General features: G+C 37.6%; 1 protein-coding gene across 2 annotated transcripts in view; it reads left to right on the forward strand.

Annotated features, from left to right (window-relative positions):
- Nucleotides 1-23,723, forward strand: part of LOC149559658 (syntaxin-31-like) — a 191,827-nt gene that overhangs the window by 33,849 nt on the left and 134,255 nt on the right. For both annotated transcript variants that reach the window (XM_089824234.1, XM_089824235.1), the window contains exon 3: nucleotides 18,491-18,741. In XM_089824234.1, coding sequence (XP_089680360.1) covers nucleotides 18,491-18,741 — 251 coding nt within the window. The remainder of the gene's footprint in view (nucleotides 1-18,490; nucleotides 18,742-23,723) is intronic.

Below are 23,723 nucleotides of genomic sequence, written 5' to 3' on the forward strand. Positions count from 1 at the left end.
ATGAAAGCTAACCAGCGGCTTTACCTACATAAATGCAATGATTTAAGGGGAAATGACTAGATTACCATGCAAGGCTTCCTAAGCAACTGCTAGGATGCTAGTGGCCTATTTTTATAGATCCCTATCAAACATCCACTAATATCACCATGCAATTATCCATCTACTCTTATTCTTACTACTTTCTTGAAATGAAATCTACTTGAACAACTTCAAAGGAAATCTAACTCTAACTATTGGAAGTAGAAACCATGCAATAACACCAAGTGTTCTTAATCACCATGCAAGTCACAACAATGATAAGAAGCAATTTTGGTATTATCTTAAGCAACAATTTTCTTCTGACTTTTACAAATGAGAGCAAATGGTCTTATATAGAGGCCAAAAATTACAACCAACGATAGAGAATAAGAGACAAAACCAATGATCTAGATTGGATCCCAAAAACCTTAATTAGGGTTGCCACCCCATTGGCCAATGAGAAGATGCCACCTCATCAATGGACCAATGAAAAAAAGGGAAAATTGGAAACCAATGAGAAGGCACCAAAATGGTAGTCAATCAGAATCAAACACCTATCCAATCCAAAAAGAAGGAGAATTTGCCACTTGGGCTTACATCAAATGATCTTCTAATATAGTTTTACCCCTTTCTTTGATCCTTTTAGCCAAAGCAATGAACTTGGCTAGCTTGTCGTTGACTTCCTTGATGAGAGGGCAGAGTGCATGTTTCATCTTGAGCTCAGCTGAATTCATCATCTTGCTCGCTACTTGCAGTGTTTTCTCATGATCCTTCTCATAGTCTTTTGCATATCTGATAAAGGAATTGAGAGAGGCAACAGTGCCCAAATGTTTCTTCTTGATAGCAACCTTCCCCAACTCATCCAATCTCAATCCAAATTCCGTCTCATTGACATTCTCTTTGATATCTTCAAAATCAATCGCAACCCCAACATCGCTCATCATGGTTGAAATGGAAGTGTCAACGCCTGGACTGTGTTGTGCAATCTCATTCTGTATCTCTTCAAGTATTCTCAATCTGATAGTCAAGGCAACAAACCAAGACCCCATCGTACTCAATCCTCCTTCACCTACCAACTTGGCCCTTTCCAAATATTTCTCCGGTAGCTCAATGAATGCCTGTAGCCTGGGAATGGCTAAGTCCTTGACTGGAAGGAAATCCTTCCATTCACCTTCAAATATTCTGAATTTGTCTCTAATAGCCACTATGACTTGAATGTCGAGACAAAGGAAGGCAAGAAATTTCGCCCATCTTGGATTGTATCATGGATCCAATCCTTGACTTCATGCAATTGAGTCGATATCTCTTCTGTGTTGCTCCCGCTGTCTTGAGGAAGGGCTGCTTGGTGCAACTGTTGGATAGGCTAGCAATCTCTCCAATGTTTGTTCTCGGCCTCCAACTTTACGATCCTTTCGTTTGCCTTCCTCAACCTTTCTCTGATTGAAATAATGCCTTCTTGGATCTCCTTACATTCCATATCATCCGTGATTCTTCCCAAGTTATGCTCTACTATCTCATACTCCTGAGCTACAATCTCATTCAAAGCCTTGCTAACCATTGGTATAGCAATCTGAACTTTCCAGTGACCATCATTGTCGCTCCTGATTACCTTTGCTACCGTTTTTGCAATTGGTTTTTGGTTCACTATCACCCTTTTCCATTAATCCTCGGACATCTTCAACTATTCAGGCAGTCACTACCTCGCCTCTTGGCATAAGCATTTTCCTTAACCATAGTGGTGCAGTGCATCTCCCCAAATCTAGATTTGGTTCGATTAGCAAAGCATCGCCAACAGCCTCGGGTGCTTGGCTCATTTCCTCAATATTAATTGGTCAATCCTCTTCTTCACTAGTGACTGTTACATCCTCTCCATGTTGGTTCTCCTAAAGAGGAGAGTACTTGGTGTTGTCGCTGTAACCACTTGATTCTGAATCAAAGCTCACCTCTACTACGGCCCATTGTCCACTTGTATTATCTTCTTGGCTCCTTGCCTCAATTATGCTCTCCCTTGATGGTGTTGCATTCTGTTTCTTTGTTGGAGGTTCCCGATGTTATTTACTCTTCTTGGCCTCCAAACTTCTTTTCCTGTTCTTAACTGTTCTTTGCTGTTGGTTATTGCCCTCAGCTTTCTGTTCGACTGATTCTGCTGGACCTTCCTTTGGTTTCATCTTCTCATAAGTAAGGTGTACCCGCTGACTTTGTAATTTCCTCAACTTCCCATTGTACCACGATTCGGTGTGTAGATCCACTGTCCTTGTAACTGCCTCCAAGGAAGGATCCTGGTGATCATCCCAATCCACTGGATTCAACTCCATTTCATCCACTGTGTCATAATCTTCTCTTAGTACATTTTCATCATCTTCTAGTTGATCAAGAATATTAAGGCCTCTCCATCTAATTGCCCTCATCATGCTCATTGACAATCTTGAGAAAGCTAGCTTTCTCACATGAAAGTCATCCTGTGCATTGGCCCAAAAATCTTCTATAGTAGGAACATGTTTAAATATGTTTCCATGAGATGCTTTGATAAGACCATTAGGATCGAATCCTTGCCTTGCTCTATACCATACTAGATGATACCATTCTAACTCTTTCTCTGCAGCTGCAAAGGTGACAGATTTGGGACAACTATCATGGCCAATTCCAAATGAGAAGGTAATCCCTATCTCACCTTCAAGTTTCATCATTTTGTCATAATGCTCAAGTTGCCTAGCCAATTCCATCAAAACTACCTTGTCGGGTGGGTACCTTGGAAGTCTCTTGGGACAAATTGTACTTCTTGCTACTCTAACATATGTGAATTGTGGAAATTGGATGAACCAACTCCCATACTTCTTAACTTTTGCTTCTGCTTTTGATGAGAGCCTCTTATCTGGTGTCCCTTGCAATATCCTTACCGTTTACATCTTATTATCCTTGGTGTTATGCAAATCAAGTTGTGGATAGCACTCATGCACAAAACATTGCCCCGACCCCTTGCCAATTACTCTTAAGGCCTTAAGTCTAGGATTTTCATATAATCTTGCAATTAGATAGAAAAGATAGGACCCCATATAGAATTGCTTTTGATTTTGCACTGTCCTAAGTTGCAACTCTAAATTCTCGCTTATAATCCTAACCCAATCAAATCTTTTCTTTCCATTTTCAATTTCATTCATAAAATAATACATCCAGTTTTCGAATTGCATACCTTGAGCTAAGCCCATGATCCGACTGAGAAGCACAATGAGATTGCCATACTTTGATTTGAAATTTGACCTGGTGAGCTTTGACAACCTAGTGACTCCTTTTTTGCCTTCGGGTAGCCAATTTTGCTTTAGGTGAATGAAGAAAGCCTTCTAATTATTCTGAAATGACTTAGCCACCTAATCCATCATTACCACTGTCATGCTTTTATATTGGGAATATTAAATGCTTCTTCGACCACTTGTCCACTGATGTTGGCCAACACTCTCTTCCCTTCATAAAAAAATGATGGACTTAGTAACAATATCAAACCGGGATGCACACTCCATAACCAACTCTGGACAAGGAAAGGTAGGAGGGAAGGCCGCTGCGTGTACAATTCCGCTTTTGTAAATTTTCTTTGCTATGGGAGATTGTCCCTCCCTTCAATCTGTCCTTTAACTGAATCATGTTCACTGTGCCGATATTGGTGTCACTTATTCGCCTCAATTTCGAGAAGAAGGTGGTCTTAGGCATCATGTCTTCCTTGTCTTTTTTGGTGTTCATTCCCTTTGGGTTCTTGCTTGCACTAATATCTACCATCCTAAACACTTATTTCTGTCCCTTTGTTCTAAATGATATGGACTACACTTATAAATCTCCAACCTTCTTTCTATCGATGGAATCTATCCAAGGTTGCATGGGTATTCGTACCCACACCCCTGGTACTCGTACCCACGTACCCAAGTACCAGGTACATGTATCCCACTTACTGGGTACTCGGTGGAGAGCATCATACCTAAGGACCTTGATTAAGATTCTGATTTTTTTTTTTGGTTTTTGGTTTTTGTATTAGCTTGTTGTTTATCAAACTTAATTCAATACAAAATCAGTTTGAAACTTTGATACTCATTAACAATAAACTTTATCAATGTTCAAGTCATAAGTTTATCATTTGCAATATGTCATTGTCATATGATTTAGGATCTTCTTGTTCATGTTTAAAGTCTTCCTTCTTTGTTATGCATCTAAGCATTTATCATGTATTATTATTTCAAACATATAGCAAATCTGAAACTGAAAGCAATACATTACATTTGCAAACTTTATCACTGTTCTTGTTTTGAAAAACCATTGTTATGACTCATAATTTCAGATTTTTTATAAATATAAAAGTATAATTTTTAAATAAGTTTGACATACCCAAGTACCTCCATCCCCTATTATGAAAAATACTTTAAACATTTAGCAATAGCGCGCGCGCGCACACACACACACACATATATATTATAATTTGACTTGTGGCTCATATTTTCAAATTTCTTGTTTTGAATGCTCAATGTCATGACCCATGATAGATATTTTGATTTTTATATTTTCTATAAAATATTAATTATATAAAAAAATTAGGCATATACACGTACCCCCGTCCCCTATTTTGGAAAATATGCGTACCCGTACCCATTCCCATTCCCGTACCCACGTACTCGTGCAACCTTGAATTTATCTTATTTTTGCCTCGCTAAGTCCTATCTCTACACTTATCAATCTCCAACCTTCAACCTAGGGGTGGGAGCACTATTTATTTTTGCCTCTTCGTTACCTTAGGATGGACTATACTTATATATCTCAACTTCAACCTAGGGTGGTCTAGTTTATTTCTGCCTCACCAAGTGTCCTATCATGAAATCGTGGATGACAAATGCAAGAAGAACATAAGGAAAACGAAACCAAGCAAGAACAAGGAGTGGAATCCGCCTTTAAACCAATCTTCACCTCTAGAAGGAGTAGAATTTTACCTTAATTTTATCTTTTACTAATAACTGAGCCTTTTGCAAGTTCAGATTAGATCTTAGAAATTTCAAGCCTCGCAAATAATGATGCCCTAAAAAAAATCAGAATTTTAACTTCCTTGAAATTGCCCACATATTGGTCAAAAATCAAACCTTGGATTATGTATCTCTTTTACCACATAAAATCGCCCAAATCTAGGGCAGAAATTCGCAGCCTCTAGCAAAAATTTGAATTTTGAGAAATCGCCCAAGCAAGAGAAAATATTTAGAACTGCTCCCAAATCGCTTCGGGCAGAAATTCGCCCAAATTGGAAGAAGAAGAATGGTGCCAAGCAAGAAAAATTTTCTCCAACAAGAAAATCGCTTAGGCTGGAAATTGCTTCTTCAAGAAAAATTTGCCCAACACATGAGGAGGAAGGTGGAATGAGTAGATAAGAGGGGGGAGCCCCTCTTATACCACAATTTCATGTCTCTCCAAGTTGGCCGACTTGCCTTGGAGGAGAACAAAATTAAATTAGCATCTTTATTAATGGCCCAGATTTAAATGCCATGCTTTAATTACTTAGCCCAAAGTGAAATTAACCCATTTAATTGCCGGTTGTGATAAAAAATTGCAAAAATAAAACAAGGAGAGCCTAGGAGATGCCAAAATTTTCATTTAACAATGTTTTGGCAATTAAAATATCATTAAAATCGAATTTAGTAAGCTAAAATCGACTTTCAATTTTAATTTACCAAATTCCTTTCAACATTTAAAAATCTCCTAAGCAATATTTCAACTAATTTAATGAGATTTTGCAATTTAATCCACTTTTAATTTTGCAATGTAATTTTAATTTTTAACCAAAATAAATAATTTCTCTAGCATTCAAAATCGATTTTCCAATTTCAATTTCACTATCAAAAAATTTCTTTTTTCACTAAAAAAATTTAAAATTTTCCAAAACAATTAAATCTAAAAAATTTCATTTTGAAAATGTTCAAGTCTATATAATCATATCAAATTTCCAAAATCCATGTAAGTCCAAAAATTTACAATTTTATACTGCTGAATATTGTTCTAACCATCGAAAAATGATTTTTTTTTTGAAATTTGTTTGGCCTAAAGATAGAATTACATTTTCCAGAAAATCAAGTTAACACTGGTTGAAAAAACAAATCGCATCCCTCCTTCCTAGCCCGAAGGTGTCCAAGGTGTAAAATTCTCAAATTGAAAACTTTTGGACAACTTTGAAAACTTGCTAAGGCAATTGAATTTTTTTCAAAAACCTGCAAAAATTGCCAAGGCTTGCCTGAAAAAGGGGGTCTCCAAAATTTTTGGGGCGATGGTTTGAAAACCTCACAACAAGTTCCTCCTGACAGGGGAATAGAGCATGTTATTGAGCTCGAGGAAGGTGCCAAACCCGTCATGATTACCCCCTGTCGTCATTCTAAGAAACATAAGGATGAGATAAAGAAGGCAATTAAGAAGCTATTGGAGATGGGGCACATTGGGTCTAACAAAAGCCTTTTTGCTTCAGCAGTAGTTCTAGTGAAGAAGAAGGATGGGACGATACACATGGGCATCGATTATAGGGCACTGAATAAGAAAATAATTAAAAACAGGTATCCCATTCCTAGGATTGATGAGCTGATTGTTGAGTTGCATGGTGCATGCTTCTTCACCAAAATTGATTTACAATCCAGATACCACTAGATCAAGATGAGAGTAGAGGACATTGAGAAGACAGCCTTTTGGTGTCACTACGGACATTTTGAGTTTATGGTTATGCCATTTGGGCTAACCAATGCATCCACCACATTTCAGAGTTGTATGAACTAGGTGTTCAGGGGGCAGTTGAGGAGACTCGTCTTGATATTTTTTGATGACATCTTGCTCTTCAGTAAGACCTAGGAGGAGCACTTGCAACATTTGGAGGAGGTGTTATCTATTCTGGATAGGGAGTCATTGTATGCCAAGGAATCAAAATGCGAGTTTGGCATTATCGAGCTCCTTTACCTTGGGCATATCATTAGTGCTGATGGTGTTTAGGTTGATCCTGAAAAGATTAGAGCTATTGTGGATTGGCCTACTCCCACAAACCTCACACAGCTTAAGGGGTTCTTTGGTTTATGTGGTTTTTATAGGAGGTTTGTTAGGGGATTCTCACAGATTGCCACACCTTTGACAAATCTCACCAGGAAAGGAGCCTTCACATGGACAGAGGCAGTGTAGAGATATTTTGACCACTTCAAACAGGTGATGTCATCTAGTTCGGTTCTAGCTCTACCTGATTTCACGAAGCCATTTGAACTTCAATGTGATGCTTCAGGAGACGGGATAGGAGCATTATTGATGCAAGAGAGACACCCCATTGCGTTCAAGAGTAGGAAGTTCTAAGGAGTTGAGAGGATCTATTCTATCTACGATAGGGAAATGTTGGCCATAATGCATGCATTGGTCATATTTCGATCATATTTGGTAGGTGGGGTTTTGTAATCAAGACTGATCACAATAGTATTAAATACTTCATGAGCCAATGTGATCTTAATGACCGGCAGCAGAAATGGGTTACTAAATTGCATGCTTATGACATTGAAATAGAGTTTGTCAAAGGTAAAAAAAATGTGGTGGCGGATGCTTTATCTCTGAGACCTCACTTATGTGCTCTAGCAGAGGTTTCAGGAGATTGGAGAGATCAGATTGCAACAGAGTATGCAAGAGATGATTGAGCTTCTGGGATAGTTGTGGGCACCATTCAAGATGACAGGTATGTGGTGTTGGATGGGTTTATCAGATTTTAGGACAAGGTTTATTTGATCCCTACATCACAGTTTAAACAAGAGATTTTGAGGGCATTTTATGATGCGCCTACAGTTGGGCATCCAGAGGTCTTCAAGACCTACAGGCAGATCCGAGAGTGGTTCTCATGGAGAAGGCTCAAGGATAATGTTCAGAGGTATGTCAGGGAGTGTGTAGTTTGTCAGCAGAATAAGGGAGAGCACATGTTTCCTGTAGGTTTTTCTGCAGCCCTTGCCCATTCTGGACAGGAAATGGGAAAGTATTTATATGGAATTCATCATTGGTTTACCATGAGTGTAGGGAAGAGATTGTATTTATGTGGTGGTAGACAGATTGACAAAGTTTGCACATTTTTTTGCTATTCTTTCTACTTATGCAACAGCTTAGGTGGCAGATTTATTTTTCAGAGAGATTTTTAGGTTGCATGGGATATTGAGATTTATTGTTAGTGACAGGGATAACAAGTTCATGAGCACCTTTTGGCAGGAGTTATTTAGGCTGTGCGGTACAGATCTTATACTTAGTACAAGTTAACACCCTCAAACAGATGGGCAGACAGAGAGTAAATAAATGGGTGGAGGGCCATTTGTGGAACTATGACTGCGCAACAGACAGTATGGGTCAAGTGGTTATACATGGGGGAGTATTGTTACAATACCACATATCACATGACAATCAAGATGACTCCATTTATGGCATTGTATGGGTATGAAGAACCCAACTTCATGGATTTAGCTTTGGGGAACAGTCGAGTGCCCAAAGCCAAAGACCTGATGCAGGATAGTTAGGATTTCTTGAGAGCGCTCAAGGAGCATACAATAGGCTCAAAATCAGCAGAAGTTGTATGGTGATCAACATAGGGTAGAGCGCAGTTTCAAGGTAGGGGATATGGTGTATTTGAGGCTACAGCCATATAGGAAGTCATTGCTAAATTGGAGCGGAGTAGAGAAGCTGAAGCCTAGATTTTATGGTCCCTACAGGGTGATTCGCAAAGTGGGCGAAGTTGCCTATGAGCTTGAGCTTGTAGAGGGCAGTTGAGTGCACAATGTATTTCATGTGTTGAGGCTTAAGAAAGCTATTGGTCAGAGTGTAGTTCCTTTTATAGATTTACCCCCTTTGCATGAGAGGGGAAGCTCGTGTTAGTACCTGAGGCTATTCTAGACACTCGAGAGAGGAAACTCAGAATCAGGATAGTGGAGGAGAATTTGGTCAGATGGAAAGACCTACCAGAGGAGGATGCTACATGGGAGAGTGAGCAGGTTATTCAGCAGGCCAGATTGAGATTACTTAAGGACAAGCAATTTCAAGGGGGTGGACTGTAATGTCCCCACTTTAGCAGTTGACCAAATAAGTGTGCATTAGCCTAGTTGTACATGGTCCCGAGGGCTAACAAAGGGTTTAAAGGGATCTTAGAGTGTTTTGGCCTTGTCATCTCCAATTTGGGCCAAAATGGAGTTGATTTACTCAATCTTAGGCATACTTACTGTTTTTAGTAAGTTAGCAGGACACAAGGGAGGCTAGTTTTGATGATTGGATTTGATACACCTCGGCGTGAGCTTTCCGATGAGCTATCACTCGTGCTGTTCGGAGTCTGATACTTAATATATTTTTATGCCTGAAGTATTATTAAAGTAACATTTAATTTAGTTGTAAAATATTGAAGTGTTACTTTAATATTAAAATTTTATGGGAATGTGTGCAAATAAAAAAGGGGCGCCTAAGGGAGACATAAGTGATTATTTTAATATGTTTTATATTGCATATCATTTATCCCACATTGTTCATGAGAGTGGAATCGACCTTTGGAGAAAGAATAAAAGGGACTGTTAGTGGCTTCATTCAACAAGTTGAATATGAGAAGAAAATTGATATGTGTGTTGCAGATCCGTTCTTGGCATTACAAGATGTCTATCCTCTCTTGTGACATTCTAGACGCCATTCTCTTGGGGTTTGGCCTTTGGAATCCATTGTTACCAGCTTCATTATTAGGCAGATTGGTTGTGTTTCTAGCTACAGACAAATTTGATGTTTTGTTCATATCTTCTTCTTTACTCATCCGATGCTTATGCTACTTTGAGGGAATGATTTTTTGAAGATATGTGATTGTTTGGAAGACAAAATATTGTAGCAACACTGTTCATGGGGGTACTGTTCATGCGACACTATTCACACTTACGCAGTTCTATTCATGTAGCACTATTTAAGTCATTGTAGCAGTAGGCTTAAATAACATTTGTTGGAGCATTATGTCAATAATAGTGGAGCAATTAGTGAATTGGTAATCTGCCATGTATTTCATTTTATTTAATTCTGAAAATGACATCTTATCAGCTGTAATACAATTTCCAATCTGCATATCATTGTATTTTCTTTTGTTCATGTTGAGTGATTTTCAATTCCATGCAAGCAAACAATATAAATGTCTCATTTTCCGAAGTCATAAGGGGTTAAATTAGTAAACGAAGGAATAAAGAGTTGGATGCAAACTGTTTGACAAAATTCCTATCTATAATTGTTTAGTTTTTGAGCATTTATAGGGTGCCCATTACAATAGTCAACCACAATCAACCACCATGACTGTACCTAGCAACAACATCTCATTCCTTTTGGATGAAGAGAAAATAACAAATCATATGACTTAGGGCATGGAGAACCCAAATCCAAGCCACCAATCTGGATATGCATTAATAATAAAAAATCAATGGGCAAAGACAACCTATATCCAAGCCATAAATGCAACCCAACCTATATCCAAGCCATAAATGCAACTTGTAAGTATAGACCGCTTACAACACTGCACAACTTGTAGACTCAACAAGTCATCATACATATTCAAACTAAAAACTGATAACTATATTATCATGAGACCAATTTGAAATATGAACTGAGTATACAATGACATTAAACTCAAATCTCAAAAATATACAATACCATAAACTCACAATGTTACCATAATCAATATATATCATAAACTGTTCAGATCAATGTATCACCAAATAAATCATGCCAAACCTGCACTGAATATGAGTCAATGTATAGAGCTCTCCAAGAGCTTTCCGATGACTATTTGAAGTCCAAAATCTGACTTCGTATGCCCAAGTTATGCCCTAATTTGTGCTCAAAATAAACATCTGACTTTCAAGCTTTAAAACCTGACAAAATGTCAAAATCACAGAATTTAATCTATACCAAGTTGTAGTGCTTTGAATTAGCTTTCCAATGCCTGCAAAAAGTCTGAAATCCGATATTCTAAGAGAAAGCTATGGTCATTTTACTGAGATAGTTTTTTTACCATTTTCACTATGATATATTTTTTTTGATGATGAACATTCCGACAGGATTAAATTTGACGGCCATCATAGGCTGAAACTAAAAAGCTTTTGCATTTTCTATCAACATGGCCAAACCAGGGCATATTATATATCAAACTTTATGGAAAAACAAACTCAGATCTAATGGTGATGTCTGTTTTTGCACAGGAGGTCATTTTTGCAAGCCACCCTCTAAAAACGTCATTTAAATGAAACATCCAAAAAATCCATTTGTCCAACAATTTCACATGCTCAAAATCTACCAACATCCCATCATAACAACAAACCCAAAACCCTCAGATTTGCAATAAAAACTCATATATCTTGCCCTTTTGTTTATCCTCTCATGAATTTCCATGGATTCAATCTAGGATTACAATAATAAAATTATAGCTCTGATACCATTTGTAAGGAAACTTCAATAAAGAATATAACCGTTTCTACATAATCCATAAAAGATCTGAAATAAATATGCAACTAAAATTCACATGCAAAAAGAATAGACAACATATCCACAAAAATGTGCCACAAGATATACTTTGGGAAACTCTCATTGAGGCAAAAAACCTAGCCTCCAAAAGCATCCATCACTATGTATTATTCAACAAAATCATCATTATAATACAACCATGAAAGCCTTCAATGCCATAGCCACAACCAAGCAATCCATGTGAATAAGCATGAATTTACACATCCTATGCCATGCTTCCAACCTTCACAAATGCTCCCTTGGCTAACTTGTCAAGCCTTGTCTTGCTCGAACTCTTTTTCTTTTGCCTTTTTTCTTTGTGTCTACAACTACCCTTGTGGCTGTTTATATAGTAGCAAGTCTCACAAAACCACCAAGTGGTATTACATAAACCATATGCTAAAACCATGTGCTACCTTACCCATTGACCCCACATTTAATATTTGACATTTAATTATTTTTTCCAATATTAAATAATTACATCAAATATTATCCAAATGTTACAATACAAGTTATCAAGTATATCCCATGAGAATCTTTACATGTTGCATGTTCATATAGGTGCAACATTACATAATAAAATAAAATAATACAATATAACAATATTATGCAATGTGTGCAACACCCATAATCGGAACAAACAATTGAGTTCAAGTACATTTCTAAAGAGGAACAAATTGCGACCATTCTCACTAGGCCACTTTCAAGAGTGAAGTTTTGCTACTTTTGAGATAAGTTTGGTATAGCAGAGACTGATGCTCTTGTCAAGAGTCTCAACTTTAGTGATTCTTGTCTAATATGAATAAGTTTTTCATGAGAGAAGTTCGAGGTGCAATCCCTTGTTAATGAGTTCTCTGCGAGAGAAGTTTGATGTGTAATTCCTTGTTAATGAGTTCTTCTCAATGAGAGAAATTCAAGGTGCAATCCTTGTTAAGGAGATCATCTTTATGAGTGAAGTTCAAGGTGAAATCTCTTGTTCCACACTCTGTGAATAGCTATGGTGGATCCACCTTTTGAGAGTCGCCATGGTGGAAGCCATGTGTGTGACTCCATGACTTCATTTTCTATTTTTATAATTCACCCTCTAGAAGTAGCTATGGTGGATATTGTTATGCTGAGATAATAATTTTTTGAGAAAATCTATGATGAGATTTTTTTTGTTGACATTCTTTTTGGTTGCAACTATGTATTCTTGTTATGTGTTGACAATTTGAAGATCCCTCTCTTGCTAAGGGGTGTTGAAGTTGTTAGGTTTGATAAAGATCTTATTCGTGTATGTTTGATCTACTGTTCTCGTACCTCTGGTGCCTTGTTTGGTTTTAGATTGTGTGTTATCGTTATGACGGTATTGGTTCTTTTGGTGCCTCCTTTATTATCGTGAGTTTCTTTGGCTTCATGATTTCAAGTTTTCGTCGTCCTTAATCTATCTACCATTTTGAGTTTCTCCATCCTATTATCTACTTGAATAAATCATATGATGATATTGCTTTAAATAACATCCGGTTATTTTCACAATTATAAATCTGCTGAATTTAATATCCCAATTATCTGATGAGATATCTAAACTAATATTGAAGTTAATCTAAGATTTTTAATCTATTTTAATTACTGAGTATCAAGTTTATTCTAATGTTTGAAAATCCCTAATCTACCTTATTGTAAGAAAAATTGTATCTAATATGCTAAAAAGAATTCAATTTAAGGAACAACTAAGTGCATGGAAGAATCTTTCAGAAATATATATATATATATATATATATATATATATATATATATATATATATATATATAAAGAAACTTAAATAAACAAAGATACGTACTGATTTCTTGAGAGACTTTTTCAATTAATTGACCAAGCTCTGACTTTGGTGAGAGGAGAAGCATTAACATGGGCTTAACCTCCCAACCGCGGACTTTTTTACTTATCCCCACAAGTTCTAATTAAATAGAACGACCCTCCCTACCCTGAGGTCAGGCTTGGGATGTTCATCGATCCAGTCATCGGAGTACTCAGGTGGGTTGAGGTCCCAACAGCTATTGAATAGCTGAAGTATCAGGACAACAACGCGATCATTTGTTGTAGCATGAATGCCCTTTTTATTGCCCTGGCCAGGGATTTCAGAGGTAGGTTTTTATAACACGATCTCCACCGCTTAGCTTAACAATTAATTCTTCAAGTGGATTTACATGAGCTATTTAGATTATTTGTCCATTAACAATTATTTGTCTATTAACAATTACTGATATCTATCTTATTTTTTTTGTATCAGATTCATCTACACCTCTCACCATCAACAGATCTTCAGATCGGTGATTCTTGGTGCCTGAATCCATTACAATATTACACTTAATCATAAGATTTTGGTTTGGCTTTCTCAAATTTTTGTTGGTACTTAGACTTGATCTTTATTACTGTTTTGATGGATGGATACGGATCAGTTCTTAACATAACTCCACAAATTTATGACATGGGTTGTTACTGATATAGTTCTATTACAAGGAAACATTGAGGTAAATTCAGACATATATGTGAAAAAGAAAGAAAGATCAGAGGTCTTATTATTTCCTTATCACCACTGTCAAAGACGTTTCTTACTTTATTGCTAACAAAGGTTGCTATACTCGGTGATATTCTACTAAGGTGATAAGCACATGTATGATACTATGACTCAATTTGTATACTCCTACTCTTCACATTTATTCAACCCGACTCAGAAAAAGGAACAGAACAGAGATGTAAAAAAAAACGCGTGCAAGAAGATATGAACATTGCGGTTCATCCTTACTTGTCTGCAGTGTATTGTACGCTTATGCTTGGGATAGTCTTCAACCGGTTCTGGAGTCCGTGGCTCAGAAGCATGCAAGGATGGCTTCACGCAATATCGGGTGATTGAGTTCGTGCATAACCAAATCCTAGGACAGGCGACAGAAGTTTGCAAGAAAGTTTGGACAGTCCATGGAAATTCAGAAGGGAGTTTCGGAACGGACCACTCACTGCAGAAAAGACTTTCGTTCTCCACCAGCTCGGGTACAGAAAGGCATTTACTAAAAGACTGAGGCGGAAGTAAGAAAAGACAGATTTCTTCGTCTCTCCCCAAAACGACAAGGCAATATATATAATGATATCAATCGACTGTTCGTCTACTGCCGTTACAAGATTGTAATACGCAAGAAACTCCCCATCAGTTAGAAAGTAAGATACGTTGGAACAAGGATAAGAAGATATATGTTAATGTTGTATTATTATTTTGGTTAATTTATAATTAAGTATATACATGGTGGCACTATGCAATATTTGATTGTAAGTTAATCAAAGTAATAATACAATATTAAATGATATTGTTGTTTAATAAATTAAAGGTAAGTTTTCTTTTATTATTTAATTTTTCAATTTTATATTATTTATAGCTCATGTAACTTTTCCACTTTGAACCTTAATTGTCAAGCTTAACAATCTTGCCATGGCGTCTTTTGATCAACCTGATCTTCCTGATAACTAGGTCACATGATAGTCCCAGTGCCGAATGACCTCATTTCGTAATGCTACCCCCTCTTTCTTGAGTCTTTATCCTGTAACCTTCAAAACAATCATTCTCGCCAAAAACATCAATTTCATAATTCATAATTTGCTTAATAATATCGTTAAGAATTTCATCATAAATAATAACTGATTGAACAACGGTTAAAACTATATTCATTTCACATGAACATAACGATTATAAACTGTATTCATTTTGCATAAAACATAACGGCTAGAAACTAAATCCATTTCACATGAATATAACGACTAACAACTAAATCCATTTCACATGAACACAACGGCTATAAACTACTTTGAACATGAAAATCTTATTTTGGTTCAACGGCTATTTTTATCATAAAAGAAAATTAGGGCAAAATTTGGGATGTAACACTTTACCTCTCGATGACATGGCGATTCCATGGTTCTCTTGATTCGTTGGTTCATTTGCTGCTTCATTTTTATGTGGTCACTGTTGTTTGTATTGAATGCTTTGATGTTCATTCATGTTGTTTTTGTATTATTCGGTAGTTAGTGCAAATATTGCTAATGGTTTAAGAAGTTGTGGATGAACGTTCAAACTCTGAGTTGGCCTTTTGCTTCTTTCAAGAAGAATACGTATAGTTTTTTTGGTAAGGATCAAGAGGAATCTTATGAGACACGATATTACTAAGAAACCAAGATATTTGATGTCGCATTTTTTCTATTCCTAGTTTTCCGAGTCTTCAATTTTGGTTATGCAAATTAAGTGACATATTTTATGTTGTATTCGCTTTATGTATGAGCAACTTCATTTTGTTCTTATGTTCTCTATATATGTAGTAGAGTCATATTCTGGGAGTTAATATTTGTGTATTGTGACTTCTTAGAGTGATACTCTATTGGCTATTATGTAATTGCTCATCAAGTGATCATTGATTTTTTTGAAGACACAATTATGAGCAAAAGATTGTTTGTAATTGTTTTGGAAAAACTAAATAAAGGATCTATTTTTCTGTAGGTGGGTTGTTTCCCTCGGTGAGGAGGGTTTCCCAGGAAAAATGCATTGTGTGATTTGACTGTTTTGAATTTGTGTTCTCAATTGTTGATAAATTAATTTCTGGTTTTTAAATTTAATATATCCAACTTGATGTTGGGTAGCAAAGGTATTATTCCTTGTAGCTAGAGACACTAAGGTGAAATCAAAACCATGATTTTGAGGAAAATTACCAAACCCTTTTTGTACATGAGCACTATGCCTTAAAACAATCTTAAAGATGATTGACCAAGAATTTTTGTAGATGAGCACTATAGCTCAAAACAGATTGCAAAAACCACAATTATGAAGGAGAAAAATTAGAAAAACTAGACACGATTTTTGAGGTGAAAAATTGACTGAAACCAGACAACAAATCTAAGACACGTATTAGAGAATACGAAGCTTTGTTTTTGAGAGAAAAATTTATTAAAACCTAAGAGATAATTTTTGATGAAAATAATTATTAAAACCCAACAGATAATTTTTGAAGAAAATTTATTAAATCCAATAGATAATTTTTGAGGAATTTTTTATTAAAATCAAAGTAACGTGACTCAGACCCGGCTTGGACTCGTCAAGGGTAACTTGATTCGTGACCCGACTCGGACTTGGAAATGACTCAGCGGTGACTCGGCAAAGTGAAAAAACCTCAAATTTTTGAATTTTTTTAGGATTTAAAGAACATTCCATGCACCCATTATTGAATAAAGCTTAAAGACACAATAAGATAATTTGATCATAATACACATACTTAAAGTTAAAAGTCAAACATACATCGATTACATAAGTACAATACTACAAAGGTAAATTGCTAAATACTATATTACTAGCAAGTAAAGTTTAAATAGTAGCTGAAGGAAATATTATAAAAGTAAAACATAGAATCATATGTAAAATGATAAATCCATGCAACCCATCAAAATGTATATTTATTATGTATTATGAAATCCAACACATCAAGATTCAATGAATCAATAGTCATCATTAAATGTTCCAAATTCTGATCATATATTTAAGTTAAACAAAAAGTTAAAACAAGACTATAGTTTTGGCTCCTAGTCGGAGTCCTCATCATCATCCTCATTGTCATCGTCATCGTCATCGTCATCCTCATCCCCATCCCCAACCTCAACCTCAGGCTCAGTATAATCTATAAAATGCCTCTTAGTAAGGCGTCTAAGGTAGGTCTTGGATGACTGATTAGCCATAGCATCAGCCTATGAGGTGCCTCTAGGATCAAGTGTAGTCTCTGCCTCTGCCAATGCCTATGAGGTGCCACTAGGATCAACTGTAGTCTCTGGCTTTGCCAATGCCTGTGAAGTGCCACTACGAACAACTGGAGCTCTTTGGTCCTCTGCTGCCATAGCCACAGCCTCAGCCTGGTCCTCTCTATCTGCCTCGTCAACCCACTGTAGGTCCTCATCATCAAAGACAAGATCAGTAGCCTTAGTGATCCACTTAGACTCTGGATCAACCTCCTCTAGAGTAATCGGAGAGCTGTCACTATCCAAAATCTCCCTGGTTCTAATGCGCAGGTTGTAATGCACAAAGACTAGCCTATTCATTTTCTCTATAGACAACTTGTTATGCCTCTTCGAGTGGATGTGCTCGAACATGCTCCAGTTTGAAATTTGATTTACTGTAATTTAAATGTATTTCATATAGTATTTGGTTGGGGGTTCAAATAAGTTCTAAAAGCTTACAAGACCAACATGAAATAATTATTATGGAAAGTGTAGGAGATATGAAACGTTTTCTTTTCACTGTGGTAAAAAAAGTTTGGATCATTTTTATAATTTGAAATTTGAAAGAACAATCAGACTGCGAGTATTCAGAAACAAGAAACATGTTACTTAAGGAGGATGCGTATGCGTTATGAAACTTATATTAATGCCGTGTGGCATAAAATTTTGAAATAGCTTTGGGAACCTCTCTTACTGATTTTCAACAAGATACCGAATGCATGCCAGATTTGTCAATTCAAATGTGTTGCATATGTTAACTATGCTTACTATTAGATGAGTTATTTGCGCTTAATAGAATTCTTATGTTTCAATATTTTATATGTTGATGCATGTCTTTCTAACAATTTCTCAGTCTTTCCATCTTTGCTTTCTTGGATGTTTCTGCCATATGAGATCTGCTATTGATCAATGGCAATTTTAGTTTTTAATTAATTATGAATTCTTTAATTGGAATGGGATTGTGATTAGCAACAACATTTCATTATTCAGACACAAGCATTTAATTGTCATAAATTGTAATCAAAGTTACCCTTACTTTGAAGTGTGTAGAAGAGCGTTTCTGAAGACAAGCAGTTGAAATTCATTTTGTGTTTTTTACCTGAAAATCTTCACAACCCTTATTAATACCTGCTATTTATCTGATAATATTAATTGGCTTTACACTTTCAGTGACAAAGAAGACATCTATGTTCAATGACCCAACCATGGAAATAGAAGAGCTCACTGCTGTTATCAAGCAGGATATTACAGCGTTAAATGCTGCTTTTTCAGACTTGCAAGCTCTTCAAAGCTCTGAAATGGGTGACAGTAACTGTTCCAAGGACAGTGCTACTCATTTTACAACAATTGTAGATGACTTGAATGGCCGACTGAAGTGCATTACGAAGGAGTTGAAGGATGTTTTGATTACAAGGTCTGAGGTATTAATTTCTCATTTTATAGTTTGAGATTAACCTTCAAATATTTTACATATTTATCAGAAACTCAGAAGCATGACAATAATACAAACTAAAGTTTATTCAACAAGGGAAGTACTAAAAGGGCCTAGAATTTGATATGATGGTTTGCTTAGTAAATTGTTGTTAGCTTTTACATTCGCATTTTGAGAAATGTTTTAACAGCTCTTAGATCCAACTATATGCTTTACAAGAAAAAAAATCATTGAACATCTGAAATGTGAATTAAATTTCTCATCTTAATTCTGCACATGCTGTAACAATCAAATTAAAATTGAACAAGATCATATTATCTCAAACTACTGGCTAAATTTGACATCCAGCATCCACTTCCATTTACCAAGTCCTAGATATCAAATCCTAGCTTAGAGATTCACGTGGTTCGAACCTTGATTGACTCCAACTTGGCAGATGCAAAATTTGTGACTTGGCAAAAATTCATCAACTTGAAAAATTGCTTAAATTTATATAAAAGATATTTTTGTTGCAAACTTCAGTGACAAAATGCATACAGTGAGTCCGTAAATGAGTATTTTACATTAAATTTTACTCATTCAAATACAAATTTTGTAGGAAATCACATCATGTAGAAAGTTGATACAATAGTTAGCTGACAATTATGATGAATTTTTTATGACTGCATTTAAATACTATCTGATACTATTATCTACCGAGTGATTTGATAACCCATTCAACATTTATATACACACAGTTGGCAAAAAAGAGAGATTCAGTTGGCAATTCTGAATGGCAGATTTGAGAATCGAGCATATCATCAACAGGCCCAGTATCAGCAGATGCAATAAACCTTATTGGTACCAGACAAAGAAGGACTCATGATCAACATTTGCTCAAACATATATGATTAAGATTTGATAGGTAGTCATTGGTGACTTAGTGTATAGGAATGATAAGGTGTTGTTTTGAGTAAGCATCCTATGGATTCCGCTGGCACGGAATTAGGCTTTGGTTTCAGTTTTCATATACAAGACAGAAGAAATTCCTAGTAGACTGCTGAACAATATTCAGGATTGACAAGTCAGTCAACTCACACATTACATGCACTTGACAAGGGAGAAGAGTTGATGAGCAGCCACAAAGGACTGCAATTAAGGCTTTCAGACCTGCAATTGTGTAACTGACCTTAGTAGTCATGAAGCTTGATATTTCCTTGTTCTTTGAGATGGGTTGCTGTGCTGGGTTGGCATGCAGTAGTTAGGTAACCCTTTGAGGTGTCTGCAATGAAGATTGTGGGTGGTTGTTGAAGGTTTGTTCATATTGCTTTGACCTGCAAAGTTATTTTCTATTCTGCAGCTACTATCATACTTTGAGCCTGTTAAAGGATCTTTCCAGGTGTTTATTGGTTAGCATTATTTTGTTGGTTAGAGGGTCATTGTAATGTCCTCGCTTCCATATTGAGTAACAAAGATTATAACCTGTGACAGTTTGTTAGTACATGATAAGATAAGATATGATAATATATTAATGTCCAATGAAAAAACCATGAGGGTTTATGGGACTGAGCATACAAACAAAAGAGTTGGTGCATGCGCAGCACCAAAACGGTGACTGAAAAGAAATAAAACAAAACACAAACTTAGAGAAAAACAAGGTAAGCACTAAGGATCCTTTCTTGCCACAAAGAAATCAGTAATAGAGGGATAAGGCTATTTACCGTACAGAGTAAAGATACTTAATGCATGTAATATAGCATGATACAACACAGAATAAATATTTTATTCATATATAATGCTTATAATTCGAATACAATGATTACAACGATGATCCAAAGTCCATTTCGGACAGTGTACATATACCTTCCCGAAGGGGTGACTCAAGCGTCGCACGCCCCTTTAGATACTATTCTACTTGTCGGCTACACTAGATTTTACCGACAACATTATCCCCCCCAAAAGAAAAGTCATCTCTGGACGACAATACAACAAAACTCAAAATAAACTAAGTACATCAATGCATAAATACTAAACAGAGGGATAAGTCTCGGGCGTAGTGGCCATTCGCACCTTCAATTCGTTGAGCTCTGCCCGTAGCTTGTAGACTTGCTCTTTCCTAACCTTCAGTTCTGCTTCTGCTTCCATCTAAAGCTCTAGAGCTGATTGCATCATCTCTGCAATTTCTCCCAACTCTTTTTCCTTTCTGCTGCCACTTGTTCCTTTTTTGCTGCCAACTTCTATAGCTAACTCTGTCTGTCTAACAGGGCTGTCCTCTCAGATTCCCAAGCCACCCTATCGGATTCCCAGGCTGCCCTCTCTGAGGCTAACCTGGTAGCTAACTCCTCCCGAGCCCTCTCAGCTGCTACCTGATCCGTGTGGCTCCTCTGCAAGGTGTAGTATGCCTTCCTATGTATCTCTACTATTTCGTGAATCAAAGCTTCTACTCGGCTCTCCATGCTAGGATCTCTCATCGAGGCTCAGTCTTGTTGCATCTCTGCAGTCTCCACATCTGGCCATCCCTGTTCCTCAAAACAGACTGTAAAGGCAGCCAGGCATCCTAATCTCATAAAGGATGACTCCCTTCAGCTCCTTCACTACTAAGTCCAACGCCCAAGTTTCTGTCGAAGTGAGCCCGAGTCGCTAGAGCTGCTACATCAATAAGAAATGCCTCTCTCATCCCTACCTCTTGTGCTACTAGATGTTCCTGCAGCACACCCATAGCCCTGTCCACTGCTTCCGCCATACACTCAACAACGTTGTGTGGTAATCCCTTAGCCTGTGTCTGCCCAACCTCCTGCATCTGCAATGGGTTCTCCTCCGGAACTGCTTCCCGGGTGGGTGTCGCAAGTACGTCACCCAAGGTGCCAGAGTATGGTGGAACCACCTACTTAAGTAAGCACTCAGCTTCTGGGTTCAGATCTCTCTGTCTCGCTTAGGTGATGCTAGCAGTGCCGTGTCTATTGTAACCACTGCATCAGAACCCACTACAGCCAATTGGACACTTGATGCCCCCAACTCTTCGCCTGCCGATACCTCCATTACCCCTATCTCTGTGTCCATCTTAGTATCAGGTACCGATGTCTCATCTCCCGCCTTTGGTAAAGTCTCATGAGCCGGCTCCACTGTTACCTTCGGAGCGGCTATCTCTGTTGGTGATGGCTGTGCCTCCACTACTGCCTCCGGAATAGCTTGTCTCTATGGTGGGCTGCGTCGCTGCTAAAACTGGTGTCATCACCACTGGCTGCTTGAACTGACCAAACCCTAGAATGCCATGTATGCCAATAGGAGCCAATTGCGTTGTAGCTAAAAGTGTAGGCCATGGGAATCTCAATGGCACAACTGTAATCACCTCTACCTCCTTGTCCTCTTCCTCTTCCTCATCTGTCCCGCTCTTCTCTGAAGAAGTCTCCTCTTAACCACTATATGTGTTTCCACCGTCTGGCCTCAATCGTTTTTGTTTGATGGTTTTGGTGCCAAGTGTATCCAAATGCCTTCATTGCATAATTGGTGGTTCGCTAGGCGCGAGTGGTCTTGGTTTGGCTTCCAGTGCATCAGTGGGGATCATTTGCGTTGTTGCCTCTAGAAATAGGCCGATAACATAATGCGGCATGTATAAGGTCTTGTGCTGCAATGTCATGAATTCCGACATCTGTTCGGCCAACAATGCTGTCCAATCATATGGCCTGCTATGCAAAATCCCGTTCATCATTGCTCCATGTGGAAATGAAATATCCGAGGTGCGGCTAGAACCTTTGAGGTGGCTCTTCACGATGTCCATCAAACAACGCTAGTGACCTTCCTGAATATTAGATTTCTTCAACCCCCTGGCCTTTGATGTGTTTGAAAGGGCCTCTTGCTTTGCCTGCGACATGTCTCTACACACAAGCTGTATCAATTGCATCTTCACTTCCCCACTCATCTTTTTAGGCTTACTTTCTATTTTCCTTCCACCTTGAGCATGACCAAGTATTTTGAATACCCGTGTGAAGTTGGCCGGTTTGAATGATACTACTAAGTTGCAACTAAGATATTCAAACATATTGGTTCGAGAGAACCTGTCGTACGTTTCTATCATTATGTGAAGAAATCCTTCGTAGTCTTTGATACAAAATATTGGCATTTGCACCACCCATTCTACCTGTGTTTTTTGGATACTAGCCTTCACCTGGTGGTTGTTTGGAGTCTCTTGCCACCACTTCCAGCATTCTATACCATTTAACCCTTCAAATGTAACACTCTGCACTGTAGGAATATCTGTCGTAGCTATCTGTTTTGGTAGCTTCCCTTTCCTCTTACTTGGACTTGTACTGGTCCCTCCTACTACATGGACTCCGGATGGCAATGTCTTCACATTCCTGTTCATCGCTGAGTCTCCATCCAGTTTCTTTTTCCAAGCCCTTTTGCCAGCTGACTGCATAACTGTCACTTCTTTGTCGTTTTGTTGGATAGATCACAAATTGTTAGGTTAGTTACTTCCCCGTACAAACTTGTTACAAAATTCCTCTGCTCAGTTAGCGTCCGTACGGATCTGTACAACCCTCCTTCAAAGCTCTGTAAACAGCTTCTTGTGTATGGCTTACAATATTGTACGACTTACAATATTGTATGGCTTGGGCGTCCCTTTGATATTGTCGTACAGTCTCTGAAGGCAATTCTCCTTGCCTTGTGATTTCTTGTGTTCTTGCCAAATGTGTTTTTTCTTTGCTCCCTCAATCACTCAGTCCGTATAGACATCCAAGCTTTTACAGATAACTTTTGTTTCCTGCGCTTCATTGCATGAATATATTTGTACGGATTCCGTACGGTCTTTCTTTGCCCACACAGTTTACTGGCAATACCTTCTCCTCTATGCATTGCTGTATGACAGTACGGTGCATAGTGTCCTTTCTATAATGTACGATTTATCAATCTGAGACCATACGAATACAAGTTGCACAGTGCGTCGTTCTTCTTCCTTTGACCGTACGGTCCAGCTTTTTATGGAGTTTAGTG

The sequence above is a fragment of the Cupressus sempervirens genome, chromosome 4 (genome assembly GCF_028749045.1).
Source record: "Cupressus sempervirens isolate cs-2001-9-10 chromosome 4, ASM2874904v1, whole genome shotgun sequence".
Lineage (NCBI taxonomy): Eukaryota > Viridiplantae > Streptophyta > Pinopsida > Cupressales > Cupressaceae > Cupressus > Cupressus sempervirens.